General features: G+C 37.9%; 2 protein-coding genes across 6 annotated transcripts; both read left to right on the top strand.

The window, feature by feature from the left end:
• Positions 1–82: 82 nt before the first annotated feature.
• On the top strand, positions 83–10,026 carry syt11b (synaptotagmin XIb). 2 transcript variants are annotated; one of them, XM_057339748.1, is made up of 4 exons: positions 83–337; positions 4,146–5,062; positions 7,265–7,385; positions 7,653–10,026. In XM_057339748.1, exons 1-4 carry the CDS (start codon positions 304–306, stop codon positions 7,961–7,963), a joined length of 1,383 nt encoding a protein of 460 aa, XP_057195731.1. In that variant the 5' UTR covers positions 83–303; the 3' UTR covers positions 7,964–10,026. The 2 variants fall into 2 exon arrangements, with proteins under 2 accessions (XP_057195731.1, XP_057195730.1); XM_057339747.1 differs by lacking the exon at positions 83–337 and adding an exon at positions 1,892–2,018.
• A 1,741-nt stretch (positions 10,027–11,767) lies between these two features.
• On the top strand, positions 11,768–20,656 carry plin6 (perilipin 6). Of its 4 annotated transcripts, none has more exons than XM_057340678.1 (8): positions 11,768–11,881; positions 13,110–13,144; positions 13,362–13,476; positions 13,896–13,978; positions 14,247–14,484; positions 14,741–14,931; positions 18,342–18,608; positions 19,876–20,656. In XM_057340678.1, exons 2-8 carry the CDS (start codon positions 13,121–13,123, stop codon positions 20,326–20,328), a joined length of 1,371 nt encoding a protein of 456 aa, XP_057196661.1. In that variant the 5' UTR covers positions 11,768–11,881; positions 13,110–13,120; the 3' UTR covers positions 20,329–20,656. The 4 variants fall into 4 exon arrangements, with proteins under 4 accessions (XP_057196661.1, XP_057196660.1, XP_057196662.1 ...); XM_057340677.1 differs by having other exon boundaries at positions 13,278–13,476; XM_057340679.1 differs by lacking the exon at positions 13,110–13,144 and having other exon boundaries at positions 11,788–11,881; positions 13,278–13,476.
• Positions 20,657–20,759: the final 103 nt, after the last annotated feature.

Here is a 20,759-nt window from a genome sequence, read left to right as displayed (position 1 = left end):
GGTGCGAAATGGCTGGAAGACGCAGGACAGCACGATTTTGGGTGCCGTCCATAAGATGAGAGCTACTGGTGGGCGGTACTTACGGTCAGACTCTGTCTGAATCTGACGCAGTGCATCCTGTCGCTCAGCATCCTTTGGTGCGCTCAGCATCCCACAACGGCCTGAAAAGGAACGGACCAGACACGAGCGGTCACAACATGTAGTGTGAAAGTGTAGTTATGAAACATCTGAATTATAGCAGGTAAACAGTTGACATCGATCTTTCTTTCTGCCGTGATTCGGAGCGCGCGCCCATCCCTCAAAATGGCTGAGATCACTGAAATACGAGCAGCATACGGTGAGTACACAGCGGGCCTTTCTCATCCCGACACACCGGAATCGGGATTGGGAATAAAAACGCAATATGGATTACAGATGACACTTTTAAAAGATGATAATATTCGTTTGTATTTTGGGTCATTTTGCGAGCGAGAATGTAGAAAAAGTCATGGCCTATATGAACCAAAATCAGTGTTACGTTTATGTTATGTAAAGACGTAGTACATTATGTTTTGTCTCGGGGTGAACAGTTTGTTTCATCGGAGTGATGCGCAATATGATGGAAAGCCGGAATGACGTGATGTCTATTCCGGACTGTACCCGAGAGCCCTTTGTTTGTTAATAACGCATAAGCGCACCGCTCCACCCATGTGTCCTCAAAAATCAATAAGCGAGATCCATGTGTAACCTTTTTTTCTAGTTTTTTTAACATTTGATCGTGATCAAGCTATGATATTAACAGTCTTTATATAATCTGTGTACAGCACAAATGAGGTTATCTAAAACTATAGTGAGGATAGCGCACAAGTATATTGGGCGCATCGGGTCTGTTTAAATATTGCTTTCATCGTCTAATGAACAGGTGCAGTTTGGGATGTTTACAAGAATCTGATAAATTCAGCTTTGTGATGTTCAGTGTAAAGAGACATTTCAACGTTTGGGATGATAGGGCCTTGCATCTGTTAGGAAAACTATGATTTAGAAAATCCTCTTCTCACTTCCATAATTAAGGACGAGATAATAATGTAGGCCATTAGAATTGTGTTAAGATTCAGGTTAAAAGTTATTTTGGGCAAAGAATTTTAATACATTTGATTTAAATTGAATTGATTTCGAGGTGACTAACCACTAGATTTATTAGAACAATTGGTTTAAACCAAGGATTTGTGATGTCCATAACTAACATGTAGGCTGCACATTTTATATTCATGTTTGGACTGTTTATATTCATGTGTTTTGATTTTTGTTTAATGCAAAAGCAAAATTTTGATGGCGTGAGGTGGTGCGTGACGGAAAGAAGATTCGTCTAATATGTTGCCTGGTACAACAATGCCCACCTCCATCTGGCACCAGCCTCCGATAGACATTTACGCACTAGAGAGTTTCATCGCCCACTGTCATTGTGGGCTGTACAAGTGTAGGAACCCATTTGTATTTTGGATGACGTAGTCATGTAGGATTTAAATTGGGATATCTTTTAGAATATTTATGAAGACATGACTACTTAAGACAGAACATGTTTTAAAGTAGTGGCTGTAATGAGATAAAAGCTGATAAAATAAAACTGCTTTGGGCACTTAAATAAAAGGCACCAGACCTATTTTAAATGATTCAGACTTTTTTTACAATATACCATCACCCGACAGATCACCTATCAGATTTAACATCTAGTCACTCAGCCGGTGGCCTCAGCGTAGACTAGAGACGTGTCAATGCTCAAAAGGGATTTTATTTTATCTTCCTTCATTTATGTTCTGAGAGGTACAGTGCCTGCAATGAAGTCAGCCATGAATTCAGAGCTTTAAGTCCCTGAGGAGGTAGAAACGTAATCAGAACTTTTTCCCCCTCGCTGTGATTATTAAAAACTCTGTTTTTTTTAGATCTGCCTGATATGGAATCATGTGTTTGCGTGTTGGATATGCCCGTGTTTGCGTGTGCGTTTAGTTCATGCATGTCTATTCCTCTTGGGATGTCTCCAGGTAATTGGCGCAGCTGTTTTTTTAGAGCCTATGAAGTCTTGCATCATTTAACATGTGGGGTGAGGGTCTTTGTCTGAGGTTGGGAGGGGAGGGAGAACAACAGATGACTGACAGATACATTGGAATTATTTATATTTTCTGTCTCCCACCCTTTTATTGATATTTTCTGCGTTAGCTCCATCATGCTGTTCTTTTTGGTAAATTTGTTTTTTATTCTATTCTAAAAATGTTCACGCCTTTACTTTAATCAGAATTATAACCTTAAGCACGTATATCATATCTCACCATAGAGATAAAGGCCACTTTCAGTGACTTCATGAAATAGTTTTTCAATGGATTTGTCATATCTGATATGTGCAACCAATCCTTTTGAGAGAAAATATGTCTAGTAGTATGCAGTGGTGGACAGTAACGAAGTAAATTTACCTGAGTACTGTACTTAAGTACACTTTTTGAGTATCTGTACTTTACTTGAGTATTATTTTTTCTGAGTACTTGTACTTTAACTTTACTACATTTGAAAGACAAATATCATACTTTTTACTCCACTACATTTATAAAAAGGTCCAAAAGTAGAAAATGGTTTCTATGCAGAAGGTTTTCCGGTGTGCGTCATTTATCTTGCTTGCGATCTTCCAGGACCTTTTACTGTTGCCAAGTATTTCAGTTTTTCTAAGCTCGCGGTTTTCCGGCAAGCTTTTAATGTCCATTTAGCAAAAAATTAAGCAAATCTGGCAACTCTGGGATCTTCCCCGCTAAACTAATGTAAACATAGGCGCTGCTACACCTTTGATAGCGCTCTAAAAAGGCAAATAGAACAGTAAAAGACGAAAAAGGCAGATGATAAAGTGTGGTGTAATCATCTGTGGGTTACGATCAGTCAAAGATCGTAGAAACATTGTCATGAAAATGATCGGCATAACGGCTAAACGGTAAATAAGCATCACATACACCTTGAGCTACACGTGCGTGTTAACTTCTGATCTGTTGCTATATCATTTAAAGCGATTTGGAAAATGAATGATGTTTTTACTGAAGTAACTATAGTTGAAGTATTCCTTTTGAAATAAAAACAATAGAACCCTGCCCAAAATACAACATAATATGTAATGGATTTAATGGTAATAATGGGAATTGTAATATGGATACTTGTTGTCTAGTTGTATGTGATGGATTCTATTGGTGGGATGGTACCCAAACACTATTTTAATTTAAAAATCTCATTCTACTTCAAAAATTCATTGTTTTTTTCTGCAGGGATGGTATTTGCAGTAAATCCACAGTATCCACAAATTTACCATTTTCTATATATAGGAACCATACTCCAATTAATAATCTTTAGTAAAACCACAGCAACATACCATAGTTTCATTATACTAGCTATAGTTTATGTTTGTAGTTAAATTATGGTAATACAAATGATAATAAATCCAACAAACACATGGCTTCTACACTTTACTATTTACAAGAACCTTACTACTTACTGGTAAATTGCTGCTAAAACTGGTAAAGGGAATATACAAAATAAAAGAACACTGCTCATAAATACATACAGGCCTAGGGGTCTAATGAGGATAATTAGGCTAAATGATCATACAGGATTATATCTAAACTAAACATATATGTGCTAAACATATAAAGCTCTTAAAGGAGTTGCTCACTGCAAAATTTGCCCCCATTGACTTTCCATAGTAGGAATAAGAATGACTATGGAAAGTCAATGGGGGCAAATTTTGAAGTGAACTACTCCTTTAATACCACTGATTCTGTGAGCTACTCTGTGTATTCAGTAGGTTGCTTCAGAGGCATAAGGTATACGACAATAAAACAATGCACAGCTGACATGAAGTAAATTTACTTTTAATACTTGAGTACTTTTAAAAGCACGTACTTCTGTACTTTTACTTAAGTAAGAATCTGTCTTTACAACTTTTACTTGTAGTGGAGTAATATTTGACCAGTAGTATCTGTACTTTCACTCAAGTAAGGAAGTTGTGTACTTCGTCCACCACTGGTAGTATGTGATAAAGTACACATGAAACCAAAGGAGCATTAAAATGGGTCACTGTGAGCACAGACAAATGGTTGTGATTAAATTGTTCATCAGTCTCTCTCTCTCTTTCTCAGATATGTCCCCGGTTATGGCCGGGTTCATCGGTGCCGGCGTGTTGGTCGTTACTGTCATTGCATTAATCTTTGTGTGGACTTGCTGTCGGAAACAGTACAACAGGACAATCTACAAGCTCCACGGCATCCAATCGGAACAAAGCGACCCACTCACAGACCCTCCGTACAAGTTCATTCACATGCTGAAAGGAATGAGCATCTACCCAGACACGCTGACCAGCAGCAAGAGGATCATACGGTTGGCACGCCAAGTCCGATCCCACGGCACAGACGAAGCTCAGGTCAACAATGGGTGCCCTGTGGTACTAGTAAATAAAGATTCAGCAGCAGAAGGTGGCCTACTAGGAGAAAAACAAATGCAGATGAGGCTCGGGGAAGGTGCCAGCGAGGTTCTCAGGTTGGAGAGAGAACTTTCTGTGCGTGCCGATTACTGCTGCCTGGAGAGCAGTTCTGCAAGCAGCAGTCAGACCTCCAGTACCACTGTTTCTAATACAGCCACACCCTTTACCCCTGGAGATGAGCCCAACCGTGGGGATCTCACTATTGCCGTCGACTATAACTTCCCCAAGAAGGCCTTAGTGGTCACCATCCTGGAGGCTCTCGGGTTACCGGCAGTTGAAGGGCAGACGGGCAGCGCTGACCCCTACGTAAAGATGACCATTCTACCGGAGAAGAAACATCGCGTGAAGACCCGTGTGCTGAGGAAGACTCTGGAGCCCGTGTTTGATGAGACCTTCACGTTTTACGGCGTGCCGTACAGCTCGCTGTCAGATCTAACCCTGCACTTCCTGGTTCTGAGCTTTGACCGGTTCTCACGAGACGATGTGATTGGGGAGGCGATGGTTCCGCTGGCAGGGGTGGATCCCAGTACGGGACGAGTTCATATCTCTCAGCAGATCACTAAGAGAAACATGCAGGTGAGAGATTTAACAATTATTCTTTTAGAACAATTTAAAGTGATACTACAATAATGTGAATATGTAAACATTTAGAATTCTAACTAATATTTATATTTTTTATCTAACAATTAGTTCATTTAGCTAATTTAAATCAAAAATTTCTGAAGGGTTTTAAGCTAAAGTAGGGCCTAAATTACTTTTGGCTTCCCTTAGAGGGATAGTTCACCCCAAAATGAAAATTCTTTCATTATATACTAAATATCTATAAAATATATTCTTATGTATGAGTCACACACAGGTTTAAAGCCCCATAAGGGTTAATAAGTGACTATTTTTATTCATGTTTAAAGTCACCATGAAATCTGTGTGTTTACGCAGCGTTGCAGTGATTATTATAAATTAATTTGCGCTTGTAATCTTTAATCAAAAACATTAAGCTCCTCTCCCCTTCTCAACAACAACTCTTCACCACATGACGTAAGCAACAAAAAAGAGGTAGGACTAGACTGACCGTCCAATGGCCAGGCATTTTTAGCCCTCCCCTGCAGGCCCAACTTACAACAAACCAATCAGAAAGGGAAAGGCAAAATAAAGCCCCGCCTTACTTTTTTTTCAAAGTTTCACTCGTCACGATACGGAAAAGAAGTCAATCGCAACTTCCATTTCATGGTGACTTTAACTGTTTTTTAATAGCAGTTGCAGTGATTTAAATTATGTTGCAGTAATTTATTATTTTTTATGGTATTTTTTAATATTATATTTTATATATTTTTGTTGTCTTTTGTGCGTCTAGCACTTGTATGAGCTCAGTGCTGAATCACTGTACAGATCGCGTTTCATCCTCCCACCCAACTTTATGAAGGGAGGGTTAGTCATTGATAAATGTACTGTACTCATCCCCCAGCTGCTTGAGTAGGTTTTTAGAGATAAATGACAAACACATTATTTATGAGTCAGCAACCCAATCATCTTGTACTTATTAAAAATGCAACAGAGAAGTTATTTTGCTTATAAACAATGTGTTTTTGTAAGTGTGTTTTTGTATCCTGTTCAGTCTTTCATAACCCTGTTAATGTTTTGGTAATACTTTACAATAAGGCTGTATTTGTTAACTTTAGTTAAAGCATTAGCTGACAATTAACAATATTCTTTTACAGCATTTATCAGGCATGGTACTAGGCTGGCACAACTATTTTTCTGTGCTTAAATTGACAGATCATGATTTAATAGATAATGCAAATAAGTATTTAGTAAGTATTTAAGAATACGTATTTCATTTTTAATTATTTTAATTGTCAGCCAGTTTTTGGAGGGGCCCAAGAAAAATCTGGAGGGGCAGTGCCCCCCCAGCCCTGGCATTTATAAATCTTTGATAATGTTAATGTCAATACAATTGTTAACGCTATTTCATTGTGCATTAACTAATGCTAACAAATTAGATTTTGATTATGTATTAGCAAATGCTGAAATTAATATGAACTACAATGCTGCATTATTTATTATTATGTTTTATTTATTGTTATTTTATGTTAACTAATGTAGTTAACTGATGTTAACAAATACAACTGTATTCAAGAGATGACATAACATACATTTTGTAAACATGTACAACTTGCAGTAAAATGTGGTATACTCAAAAGACTGTGCATATAGAGGAGAATAGAAAATAAAATTATATACAGAAGAAAATAACAATAACAATGTATTTACAAATATATTATGAAGTTTAAAGATTGTCCACTTACGATAAATACAGGTGTAAATAAGAGGTCAGTGTTGAGGTAGTAAGCGGATGGCAATGGAAGCAGAAATGTGCAAATGTATGTTTTATATGAGTGAGTTAGAGTGGTGTGCAGAATGTGAGAAACTGCATTCTCTGTGGATCTGTTGGGGCGATAGGCAAACTGCAGAGGGTCTATGTTATCCGGAATGGAAGAGCAGATGTTGTTTTTAATTATTGTAAAGTGTATTGTGTGTAAAAAAAGACTTTGCAGTGTATTGTAAAGGGTTGCCAATTTTTGTCAGGATTCCCCTAAATTTCTTTAGTAAACAACTGTAATTGAAAAGAAATGTAATTTGTAGAAATGTCAGCTCTAAGAAAAACCTTGTAGTTTCACTGCCCTGAGCTCCAGAGTGCCATAATGCCTGCTGGTCTAATCTGGATGTATGAGAAATGAGAGAAATAAATCATTTGAAATTTTTGTGTTTGTTTCTCTTCAGTGTGTAATCCGTGGAGAGCTGCTGGTCTCTCTGTCCTATCAGCCCGTCTCTCACAGACTCAGCGTGGTGGTGTTAAAAGCCAAACATCTTCCAAAACTGGACATCACTGGGATGTCTGGCAGTAAGTGTACTGTACTTTCTGCTCATACACACACAGACGCGCACGCTATCAAAATGAGGACATTCCATAGACTTCTGTTGTTTTTATACCCTAAAATTTAGCATTTTTACATTTTTAATTTTATAGTGTTTTTACAACTAAGGACATCCCTTTACTTTGGGGTAAAAAATGTATCTCAACAAATTATAGTTACTATAAGTGGTTACAACATCTCAAAGTATTATAATATATTATCTAATCAATAACCTGTTTTGTCCCATGTCCCAGATCCCTACGTGAAGTTGAACGTGTACTATGGCCACAAGCGCATCGCCAAGAAGAAAACCCATGTGAAGAAGGGCACACTCAACCCTGTGTTCAATGAATCCTTCATCTATGACGTACCGGCTGATTTACTGCCAGACATCTCCATTGAGTTCCTGGTCATGGACTTTGACCGCACCACTAAAAACCAGGTTCTGGGACGCCTGGTGCTCGGCACAAACAGCCCCTGCCCCTCTGGCACCACCCACTGGCAGGAGGTCTGCCAGAACCCACGACGCCAGATCTCGAAGTGGCACACCCTCTGCGAATACTAGAGCTTTGCTGCGCTCTCTCTACACACGCTCAGAAACAGGCACACAGAAAACATGATTTAAGAACTGGAGTTGTGAGAAAGACGATGCCTTTGTTACCACCTTTAAGGAGAAGGTAACCGATCTTCAGGAGGACTTGTAAAAAAGACTTAAGCCAACTTGTGCATCATTGCAATTGTGATGATGGGCCTCGGAAAGATTTTTTTTAAACAAATATTACACTAATACGCTTACAGACAATTTCTCATTCACCTCACTTACTTACACACACCGCATGTATGAATTAAAACACAAACCTACATAAAGAATGCTAATAACTGAGACCAAAACATGCTATAACATGGCGTGATAACAGATATCAGACTGTTAGGAGTTTATTCTGAGGTTTGTGGGATTCTGTGACTGTCCAAATGAAATTGTTTGATGTCATGTGAACAGATCTGTCCATGCACTGGCTTTTGCTGCACTTATCGCATGTCTTAACGCTTCATATTTCACCCCAAGGACACGACAGAACGGGACATTGTGTCCGTTGTGACTCTATGGCCACACATTAAAGAAGCATCATCTCGCTTTTGTCACGGGTGAACCGGATTTCTCGGCTTCTCATGTTACTCACACCCAGATGAGCTTATAATGATGTGATTCTTCAGTCATCAGTGCACTGATGTGACGCAGACAGACGCTGTATGATCTACATTCAAAGATGATTCGTTCTGTTCTACAATGACCGGAATGTTAAATGCAGCCATTTTAGAGATTCTTGCAGTGTCACATTTTCCACAGCTACGTAACTCTTTTGGCAGCTTTTTCAAGGCCAGATTTATTGCTTGTGCACAAATTTCAGCATGCTCTTTTAATAAATCTGGTCCTGAAAAAATGTCCTGCTATGCACTCGGAATGTCACCGTTTTTATGAATTTCACACATCAGAGCGTCACCTCATGATACAACGAAGGTTCTCTGATTTGTAGTTTTCTTTATTACATTACATTCTCTATTAAGGTGGCTCTGCCGTGTATTATATAGAGATAGAACAAGCTCCAAACTTCTGGCATTTTGATCCTTGTGATATACAGTATTTGGAAGACAGAAGGCAATGTAGTTCATTATTTTTTATTCGAGAAGGAATCCTACAAATCACAAGTTTTTATATAAACAGACACCTCTTACTTCATCTCTTTACCTTCATTCCAGACCTCCTACTCTCTGTCATTGTTAGAGTTTCACACATTTCGCCTATATGAACATGTATAACGTGATGTTAGCTGGTTTATAGTCTGCTTTTCTCTACATCCAGATGGTTTGCCAGTGTGCCTGCTGACAGCCTGGGCCTTTATCTTTGTTCAGAGCTTCTCACTGTTCATTCCATAAGAACTCTGATTCTGTCTGGCACAGAGCATACTGAGGTCCATATGGAGTCAGAACATGTCTGGTGCTGAGGAGACCTGGCAGAGAAAGGCTGTTTGGTGATCTGGGGAGCTCGAAACACGGTCTTATGTGGCGCTTGATAGGACGTTTGTTCTCCATCTCTGGTTTTTCACATTCCATTAGAACACTGCAGGTTAGGTGCTTAAAGTCAGCTGGTCGTGTGGCACATGGTTTCTCTGAAATATGTTGATGAAACTGTAATTCTGGTTGGAAAAAGCTTTTTAGGTGTTTGAGTGACAATTCCTGTATAGAATCACATCTACTTTCACTCAGCAATGTCTCGTCTCATGTACAAAACACCTTTTTGTATCTCGTATGAGAGTCAAAAAATTGAAGCCACGTGAGAAACACACAGGAGGATAAAAATATACAATAGAGTAAAAGAATATAATAAAAGCAAAGTCATTGGTGGCCTCTACACAATCGCTTTGGTGTTTAAAGATAAATTGGCAGGAAACTCCCTGTGCAAATTGTTGTATTAGTGCAAACAAACAAACAAAAAACGTAAGAAAATCTTGTGATTCTTGGACATACAGTATATTGCAAATGCTGTGAGATCTTTGCTAATGTTCCACATCCACCTGTATGTTCTTGACACGCGCTGAATGTGTAAAATAAACGTGATACACAAGTGAATTCTCTCCCTGGCTTTTCTCTTTTTTTTACATTTTAATTTCATAATGTCTCCGTAGTAAAGTATGTGTGTAAGATAATATGACTCTAAAACAATTTAAAAATTGTGATTAATCATGTAAATCACAATGAACATATTTACTCAATTACCAAATGACCTTGTTTATGTAGAAGGCTTTCTTTTGGCTCAATGGTTTATTGATCAAGACTGTTACTGATATTAAACAATTCAGATATTCCCAGACCAGTACAGAATGAGGTCATTACAACAGTGCAGTCTGTATATACTGCGGAAATGAGCGATTGCTACACATCTTTGCATGAAAAGGCTGAGAATTTCCCAGGCTGTCTAAGCATCATTTACCAAATGTGGGTTTCTGAGAAAATATTTCACAGGGAATTTTAATCAAATTTTCCAACAAATAGACCTGAGACTCTAAAGAGAGCCATTGTGAAAGGTCTTCATGACTAACGAGATGCACTGTAAGACATACATGTTCTTAATTTCCAGTTAAATATTGATTTTCCTCAGGCTATGTATTTAGTTTCAGAATTACAACACTGATGATATAGAAGGCTAAATAATCTGACTGGACTTCCTGCAAACAAAAGACATATTCAAGTCAGGTTTTTCCAAATGAGGTTCTCTGGGTTTTTATCTCAAGTTACTCATACAGTTATTTCAATTCTCTCTTAGGCAATTCGGTCTATAGGGTCTTACGTCATTGCCAGACTACTGACTCCTTGGTGCACTGTGATTTTTTTATGGTAGTCAACTAAACCTAATTTATTGTGTTAATTCATTTGTTAATTCAACTGGAGTCAGTACGAAAAAGCATACAAAAAAGAAGAGTATGTATATTATGTGTATGTACAGTATATGTTTATATTATCTCACATATTGATATTATTATTATATATTTTATATATAGCCGTGGAAAAAATAAGAGACTCGTTCAAAGACCATTTTCCCTTTTTCTGAATCTACTTTTTATAGGTATGTGTTTAGGTAAACGATCATTTTTGTTTTATTCTGTGAACTACTAACAATATTTCTCCCTAAACTCTGCAACTCTTGCAGTTATTTGCAGAAGATGAACACTGTAGAAACTGGTCAAAATAACAGAAAAGATGCTCTGTTTTTTTTCAGACCTCAAATACTGCAAAGAAAACAAGTTCAGATTCACTTTTAAGCAATACAACAATTATATTTCTACATGTACAAAGTATTTGGACAAGTTCAAAATTATATTTTTTACGTGATAACCTGTGTCATGTCATGCTGTCAATCTTTCACATTGCTGTTGGATTACTTTGTCACTCCTGAGGTTTGATTTTGTTGAAATGCAATACACTGCACTGGAATGCCCACAAAACATCTAATACTGACTGAATGAAATTTTTGAATGGTTTCTTAATTTTTTAAGTGGCTGTAGTATATGTACTGTATAATATATGTTGGAGCTCTCTGGGTTGCTAAAAGTCTACGGTAGTGCTTTTCTGAATCTTTGAAAGGAGACAGATAAGCCGAGCAGGAGACAAGTCCGTGAAACAGATAAAATCACATACTGGTTTCATGGAAAATGTGCCATTTCATCTCACTAAGATTGTCTTTGCGTGCTTTGGGAAAACCAATAATTTGACAAACAACATAGTGCGTGGACCGGCCGCACCCCAAATGAGGGGCATCACATGCACCTACCATGAAATATGACAAAATCACCCTACAGTGAAACCTTCGGTTCAGACACTGCTGACAGAGGAGGGAGACCTCATAGAAACACTAAGTTTACAAACACTATCTATAATATCTTTATATTTCTTTTCATCCTAAAAGACTGTATCATTCATCTTAAAGGTAAGAATACAGTTTAGCTGTTTTGACATTTTTATGCGGTCTACTCAAAATAACAAGAAGTGTACATGTGTAACAAGTGTAACATAATTCACAATTTGCAGTCACACAGTTTTCAGAAAATGGCTAATTGTGAGACATACAGTTTATATACAAAGTTGGTGTGTTTATGCATGTGTGCTGTCAATTTTCCTCTTTAAACAGACGTATAGCCAATAAATTAATTTCATGAAATTTACAAAATCATTTGCAACTGTATTTTGTTCCAGCTGGTGAAGTAAAGGAGTTTTTAAGAAAGAGTGGTACGGTATTAGCATAAACGCAGGAGGAATCATTTGCTTAGCAACTGATTAAGTTATAAAACTAATGTTAAAATATCTAAAGGTAGCCATATTTCTTAGCAAGAAGTGTTTTATTTAGGTTTTCAGACCTGTTTCACATCTGTTTGTCTTGATTTCTGTTGGTGAGATTTGATCGTAGATTTGACAGTTCAGTACTTGATCTGTGTTGAGTTCCACAGGGAGGGTGGCCGCTAAGTCAGTGCTAAGTCAGTCTGAAGGCAACAACTTCAACGGAATGTTTTGTCATTCGGATTTGACACAGCTGAAATGTATTCCATGTGATAACATTCCCAAGAATTCTTTGATCTGTAGATTTAGTTTGATCTTGAGATATATTTGAGAGACTGAGGTATGTTTTGTATGATTTCATTGGTTTTGGTTTGATGGTTTAGGCCATTAATTAAAATGAAATTTTAGGGGCGCCTGTGATCAAATTACAGAGTCTGTACACATCTAAAACCTCTGTTATTCAATGCATAATTGTTTATCAGCTACACTTCAAATAATCTTCTATAGCCATCATTTTTACTTCACATTTTTTGATGACAACATCAAAGGGCTTGCTGATGAAACCGATTTTCAAATCTTTTCTGTCTTCTGCACTTCACTGTTTGATTCTGATACACACGGTTTAGATGCTTAATGAAATTTGCACAGTGAATGAGTTTGGCTCATAGGCTGGTATTACCATGCGACATCAGCTGACTTCCCCATGAGCAGGTCACAACCTGCGAATACAGAACAGTATTGATGTTGTCCATTTTTCATGCAATTTTTCGCTAAACGTACTGTCAAAATATTCTGGTTTAATCTACAACAAATGTAAACATTGTAAATAATGAATAAATATATATGTATAATGTGTTGTTTTGTCTGTTCTGCTACCACAGAGTGAAGAATCATGTCTAAAATAAAAAACAATGAGGTAAGCCTAATGTATTGCAAAAATTTGCTATATTAATGTTATTCCACTTCACATTTAAAGTTGTTCATTTATTGCATCATTATAGTCTTCCACCCATGCATAGCAACATTCTAAGACATTTATGTCTCTAAAGGGGAATGTGTTGAAGCGTGTCATAAATCTGCCAGTTGTAAGCTCAGCGTTACAGCAGGCTTCTACCATCTACATGGGTGTGAAGGGTCGCTATCCTTTGCTCGGGTTTGTGGGGGGTGTAGCAGAGCTGGGTGTCCTCAGTGCATCTACAGCAGCCATGCAACGAGCAGCGCCTTACCTACAGAACCTCGAATCTGAAAGTGAGTCTGGCACATTTATGGAGAGGGAACATTTATGGATAGTGACTAGAAGAGTATTAGAATTATGTATGTAAATATCCCCTGAATCTCTTATAATGGTTTATTATCAGACAACAGACAAGTTAAAGGGATAGTTCACCCAAAAATAAAAATTCAGTCACCATTTACTCGCCCTCAAGTTGTTCCAAATCTGTATACATTTCTTTGTTTTGATGAACACAGAAAAATATATTTGGAAGAATGTTAGCAATTTTCAGTTCTGGGACATCATACACTACCATAGTAGAAAAAATATTGTATATTTTTTTGTTCTGTTGAACTTAAAATGAGATATTTCTAAGAATTTAGTTAAGCGTAACAAAATACCTGACACCCTTAAAGTATATTATTATATGGGTCGATTTTGTTTTGCTTTACAGTTGAGGCAGTTAACAGCTTAGCACTGTTGGGTTTGGAGCAACTAGAAAAGCTTTTCCCTATCATCCTGCATCCCACAGATGAGGTGAGTGTTTAACAGAGTAAGAAGTACCTGCACTGAACGCAGATGTTGCTGTCATATGGAGATATAGGGTTGTTAGTTCGATAGCAAACAAAACAATAATTAGTTTAGCTAACTTGTAACCTTTGTAATTATTGAAAACGTTATATGTTATTATTGTGATTATTAAAAATTTGTGTTTGTCACCCTGCGTGCTTTCAATTTCTTTATACCTCTGTATACAATAACCCTCTCGGAGTCGGTGCTCACCTTTGCTACCTCTTTTTTTAAGGTGGTTGCTAACCTAAAGGACGCATTCTTCTCGAGACTTGATGATGCGCAGTCTCGTGTAAATGATGAGCTGGACAGAGTCGTGGACAGATGGGAAAGCCTGCAGGAGCTCAGCTCGCGCCTCCTAGCGGTAGCTAGAGAATCGGCAGCCTGTAGAGTTGTTACCGCTGCCCTGGATGAACTCATCACCCAATCAGAGACGGCATTGGCTTATTATCTGCCTCTGCCACCTACACTACGTAAGAAACTCTTAAAGGGCTTTATTTTAAATTAATATGAAACAATTGAAGGTCTTTTCAAAACAACCCAGAAGGATTTGTGTTACTTTTATAAGGGCACGCGATGTAACCACAAGAGGTCGCAAATGTACTTCTGTTCATCTGGGGGCAACTTTACAGAAACAGCCCTTGGTCTTCTGTTATAAAGTATTATAACTACTTTTTCTATTCTGAAGAGCTTGGTTTTAGAGCCAGTTTACATTGGTTCATCTCACAGATCATGAGTGGGAGATACGTGTGCAGGAGTACGAAGATGAGGATGATAATGAAGAAGATGAAGAGCCTCAGATGTGGACGCGGGTCCGCAGCCTGTTGTTGTGTCTGTACCTTCAGCTGTACCACAGACTCATGAATCTTAGAGAACGGGTGGATAGCGTTCTGCAGACGCTGGGGGCAGCTGCTGAAACGGTAGGCCCGTTCACAAAAAACACTGGATCCGTAACCATCTGACCAATAGCCTATTCATATATCATGTGGGTATGAGGGATCTAAACGTACTTATTAAATGACCTGTCACTGTAAAGCCTATATTAAGCAATATAAATGTTCAAAACAAGCCTAGTCAATAATCTTTTAGTAAAAATTTGTCACAAATTTTCTTGTGTGAAACCAATGCACGTCATGTAGACGTCCGCCCTAGAATTTCAGACCACAGACACTTCTTTTTAGACCATTATCTCATAACACTTCTCAGGAATTCTTTGTCTAAAATGCAGATCTGACTGACTCAAATACTCCAGGATTTCCCGTATTTAGCTGCATCCATACCATATCATTGATGGAAAAAGCGCTTTCTCCTGCTGAAGTGCAGGATTGATCTGCTATTTTAGTTGTGAAATAACAGTTTGCATTATTGAGCAGCCAAGACTGACAGACTGGAAATAAACAAGCATCTTGTCTTTTTGGACAGTGAAGTAGTAGACTCATGGTTTGTTGAGACAAAGGGATGCAATTCTCCTATTTTAATTTATATATACTGTAGGTTTGCATTGGAATAAAGTAAAAGAAAACCATAAAAGAAAGTGATTGGACCATAACTCACTGAAAAAAACACACAGAGAAAAAAATAGAAATACAGATGTGTCTGAAAAGTAGTCTTAACACTGGGTGATGTCAACATGAACCTTTCCAGGACATTCTCAGACCACATAGGCACGATCAAAATAGAAACTCTACGTGCCGTGTACCATGCTGGAGTCATTCGCGTTGCCCTTCCACCCTCTGGGCTTCCTGGGAAGTTCTTGGACTCACCCACGTAGCATAAATAACTACAATTACTTGTTCTAAATCAAGACCCTTGAGACACAGTCAGGCAGACACAGACATGGAGAGAAGCAGATTCAGACTCTACCATAGCCTGATAGCTAGGTGTTTTTCTCTTTTACAGAATACTAGTCACCGCTAGCGAGGTATTTTTGTTTCACAGTAAAAAAAATACTTAATATCCTTTAAGCAAGACCACCTGTTTATATTAGGACAATAAATCACGTTTTCAAAGAAATGTAACAGGTTGTGCTAACATTTTCGATGAAGTGTGCACTTTTCCAAATCAAAGTTAGCATTCATTTTAGTTTTATGAATGAACTTTAGTGACTCAATATGGATATAAAAATGATGGAATCTTTGCTGTCGTAATGACTTTTTATATCAGTTTTTTATCGTTTCTAAGAAATCAAAGACATACAAACAGAGCCGGGCCACAGTGTTTTTCTTAGAGGGCTCATAGTTGAGGCTGAATCCCAGTGGGATCTAATGTTACGTGCTGTTTGGCGGTCACTGCATGCATTTTAGGCCCAAAAAACAAACTAATCCAGACGGACACATACGCAGATAGCAGACAGGCAACAGGGTGAGGAGATGAGGAGATTGCGGGTTATGCAAGCCCTCCGCCCTTAGACAACTGTACTATGTGAAAATATTTCCTGAGAGGAAAGATGCCAACTTAGGATAACCGCAAAGTAAATAAATATTGGTTTTATATATATGAATAAATACGTTATAAAGAACTTCTTTCCACAAGACACTTAGTATGTTTTAATACATTCTCTAGTATTTAAAGCTAGATTTAACCTCTTTAACATTTCTGTTGATCATTTTCATTTTATGATGTTCCTTAAAGCTTTTATCTAATATGAAGCCTCAGAGAATTGCACCTTTTCCTAAACCTTTTCTCATGCCCAGCGACGGAGACCCCACTTCCACTGACCTCATAGACATCTGGCATGTCCCAGCCATGTTTTGTATGGGTACACAAGGTGGTGTACTGGGGATCAGCGGGCCCAAGGTGGACTATTGTGCTCCGGTCTCGGCCAGAGTTTTCCGAGCGGTAGGGTGGAAAGTAATTAGGGCTGAAAAAACAAGAATCCCAGGGCACTGTCTAATAGAGTCTATATTAACAAACCCAATGCCGGGATCAACATAAGAAATGTGACTACAATATATTGTGTGAGGGATTATAATGTGTGTGCCATCATAGAGATGCTGTGCACTTGCACTTGCACCCCTTTATGTATTTATGATACTTACAATAAATCACGTTTTGGTCACGGGCTGTGCGGTGCGATGATGGGAACACAAGAACTTGTGTTCTTAAAACTGGCTGACCCCCTTTTCCTTCACCTAAATCAAATAACAATACGAAGGTCCTAGTGCCAAAGCAAGACCGTGTGTGCCAGTATTGGCCAGACTGGCTCTATTCTTTCAGTACTTAGACTCACGTTTCCTGGCTGCAGATGAAGGTCCACGTGAGAGGGTGGCTGCTTGTGGTGTGATCAGCCGCGTGGACAGGATTTCATAGCATGCCAGACTTCAATAAGATTCACATGCAGTACAATACTGCATTCTTTCTTCTTCACATTAACTAACATATATTTGACCAAAGGTAAGATGCACTTTCACTTTGGATAAAAGTGTTGGCAAAATGAATAAATGCAAATGTAATGTACGTTAGGTAGTTACATAGGCCTATTTGTCTCAGACAAAATTAAACTGTAAACTAAAAATTAAACTGAGGTTTCTCTCTGACCACATGGCAAAAATGTATTTCTTTTTTAAACATTTTCACTAGTTTTCTAGTAGAAACATCTAAAAAATTAAATCAAGATACATTTACTTGACAAAGAAAGTGACCTAAGATACTTATCCAGGATGTTTTATAAAAGAAAATATAAGAATTAAGTTTATATTTAAAAGAAAAAAACTGCCAATGGGTTGGGAAAAATAAAATTAGGTACTTAAGAAAAAGGTATATATATACTCAGATATATTATTATATTATGTTTTGAGATTTTTTATGAAACAAGACTAAATATCTTAGTAGGAAATGTATTATTTGCAGTGCCGTCTTTTTCTTTAAATATGAAGTCATCGAGTGGATTAGTCTGCTTAACACATAAATTACAAATGAGGTCTTACAGACAGAGGACATGTTGGCAGAAATAGATGTGATTGTTTAGAAGTCTTAAAGAATGTAAGGTCTTCACCTTTCTTTGTTTGATAATGTTTCATTAAGGCCAACAATGTTTTTCACTGTAATCGCAATTTCTGTTGTTGGTTGATTTACTCGCACAAAGCAGAAAGTGTATCCCCAAAAAAACCTTTGAGACAGAGAATAATTCCATTCACTCTCTACTCATTTTTGCCACTTGATTAAACCATTAGGCCTTCTTTTCCAACCCACTTAGTTTTAAGTTTCAGGAGCGAAAACGTGACTCATTTGTTAGTCCTGCAAAGCTCTCGCCGCATGACCAGTTGCCTAATCATGCGGCTATTGTGTATTGTTGTTTTAACACCAGCTGGCGTGTTTGTCTTTTGATCAGGTGGGTCTAACGCAGTTGATGGAGATGGTGGCATCTCTGCTGCAGCTGCTTCTGACGTTTTACGTATCTCGAATGCTTCACGCAGAGGAACAGCGCTCATTTCTCATGGCCCGGCTTGCCTCAGGTATACAGGCGCTGAAGGGTCTGACACCGTTACGGCAGATACTGGCTTTACCTACTCAGGTCCGCACCCTCATGGATGACTTGCTGGAACTGGGACAGATACTTATACAGCTACTCATCAACACCACCCCGCTCTATGACCTGGTGAGAACACACACAAGTGCAATCTACAATACAATCTTATATAAAAACCTTTAGAACCCAGTACTAAATATAGTCTTTAATCATATTATGGAGCTTACCACCATAAAGGTCCAATATGTATTTTTTTGGAGGATCTATCGACAGAAAAGCAATATAATATACATACAGTAACTATGTCTTCAGAAGTGTATAAAGACCTTACATAATGAAGTGTTATGTTTTTATTACCTTAGAATAAGCTATTTCTATCTACATACACCGTGGGTCCCTTACATGGAATTCGTCATGTTGTTTCTACAGTAGCCCTAAACGGACAAACTGCTCTACAGAGCGCATTTTGTAAATAAGTTCTCCTTCGGCAAAACAACGAAAAACGTGACAAGATCTTAGTCCTGTGTCAGCCGCCATAGTGCTTCGAAATGGAGGGAGGGGAGGAGTGAGCCTTTGGTTGCAATTCGCAATCTCACCACTAGATGCCGCTAAATTTCATACACTACTTGACCTTTAAAGGCCAAAGTACAAAAAACTCTTGGCTTCTACCATAATAGGTCTGAGCATCATTTGAATTGTTACAATCATACTTTCACAATTTGTTTAGAGGGGGTTTATGCGATTGGTCGAGCTAAATGTGTCACTCTATGTTCCCATGACATAGCTAAATAAAATTCAATAGCAGATTTCATTTACAGTGTGTTTTCATAATTCTTTCAGTTTATTTTCTGTCTTTGTTACTGTGAATCTCAGTGAGCGCAAATTGGTTAAGGATTTTTTTCATTTTTCTGTAAACACAGCACCCATTTCTATCTTTTTTTAAACTGGGTGCTTCATGTTTCAGAGCATTCATTTAAAAATTTAAATGAAACATGGATTACTTGAAACAAAGACAAATAAGAACTACAGTGGAATAAAACACTTAAGCCACACGAATGAATGTTGTTTTGCATATAAAAATAGAAATATACAAAATATAACCTTAAATTCCGCATTTTTGAGCATTGTATTGATTGCAAAAACAAGTTCCGAACATGAATATTGAGTGTTTTAGCGTTCAAATTATTATAGTTTTTGATAGTTGATTGGATAATAATGTAATTCAAAGGTAATAAAAATGCAGACATGCTAAAAAATGCCCTTTCCCATGGGCCCTGTGCATGTTAAGGGATTAAAAAATACATTCATATGTTTTAAGAATTCGACATCACTCTTAAATATAATTTAATCAGGAAAATGAAAATCTGAGTATTGGTTTTGTGCTCTGCTCTGTCAGGTGAAAAAGGTGTCCGATCTCGATGCAACAAACAACCCAATTCCAGATGACCTTCCTGAAAGTTCACCCACCCGTACTTCTGCAAACAACCTCTTCCTCAAGGCTATGGATGGTCTTCCACGTCACCGCAGAAGCCTTTATGCCCGTTCTCGTCGTGGGTCTGCAAGCGGGCCTCCAACCAGCCCGGTTCTCTCCCCCGTTCCTATGGCATTCCCGGCTAATGGCCGTAAGGGTAGTTTGAATAAAGACGGCCAGTCTTCAGGTCCTGCAGAATGTGACACACTGCCTGTGCCCACTACTGATATGATCTATCGGCGTTCCTCGGCTACCGAGGTTCTGCTAGCTCCCATCATGCAGTTAGTAACACAGAGCCAATGTGCATTTGAGATTTTGAGTTCTTCCTCTTCATCTGAGGAGCAGATCATACCTGTGGTGGAAACCACAGAACATTAAGTGTTATTCTTCTTAAATTTAACACCTTAATGTACTCTTGGATAATGTGTATACGGATCAAATGTAGTCGCAGATAAGCAGATAGTCTGACAAACATCTTCAAAGACCTCTATACCCCCCTTTTTAATATAAGCTTGCTGTTATTAAATTAGACCAAATAAAAGAATTTCTGTTCCATAGCTTAACAATAAAAAATGATGCATATATATCTTTTATATACTGTGAGCATTTTTTGTTTGTTTGTTAATAGACTGGTGTCAAGAAATGGATGAAAGACAAACAAAGAAAGGAGACAGCTGAAAATAAACTTTCAAATGTAAATAAAAATTGGAAATTGAAATAAAAAATTGAAATTGAAAACAAATTTGATAGCCTATAAAAACATTCTATTACGACAATAACAAGTGTTTTTTTCTTAATGAGCTGTTTTA

This window comes from Triplophysa rosa, linkage group LG8 (genome assembly GCF_024868665.1).
Source record: "Triplophysa rosa linkage group LG8, Trosa_1v2, whole genome shotgun sequence".
NCBI lineage: Eukaryota > Metazoa > Chordata > Actinopteri > Cypriniformes > Nemacheilidae > Triplophysa > Triplophysa rosa.
Note: the sequence above shows the minus strand (reverse complement) of the source record. Positions and strands in the feature narration are given on the sequence as shown.

Coding starts and splice junctions, on each gene's coding strand:
- syt11b (XM_057339747.1), top strand. CDS start 1,931: ATGGAATCATGTGTTTGCGTGTTGGATATGCCCGTGTTTGCGTGTGCG. Junction 2,019..4,145: donor TCCTCTTGGGATGTCTCCAG/GTAATTGGCGCA, acceptor TCTCTTTCTCAG/ATATGTCCCCGGTTATGGCC. Junction 5,063..7,264: donor TCACTAAGAGAAACATGCAG/GTGAGAGATTTA, acceptor GTTTCTCTTCAG/TGTGTAATCCGTGGAGAGCT.
- plin6 (XM_057340677.1), top strand. CDS start 13,121: ATGTCTAAAATAAAAAACAATGAG. Junction 13,145..13,277: donor CTAAAATAAAAAACAATGAG/GTAAGCCTAATG, acceptor ATGTCTCTAAAG/GGGAATGTGTTGAAGCGTGT. Junction 13,477..13,895: donor ACAGAACCTCGAATCTGAAA/GTGAGTCTGGCA, acceptor TTTGCTTTACAG/TTGAGGCAGTTAACAGCTTA.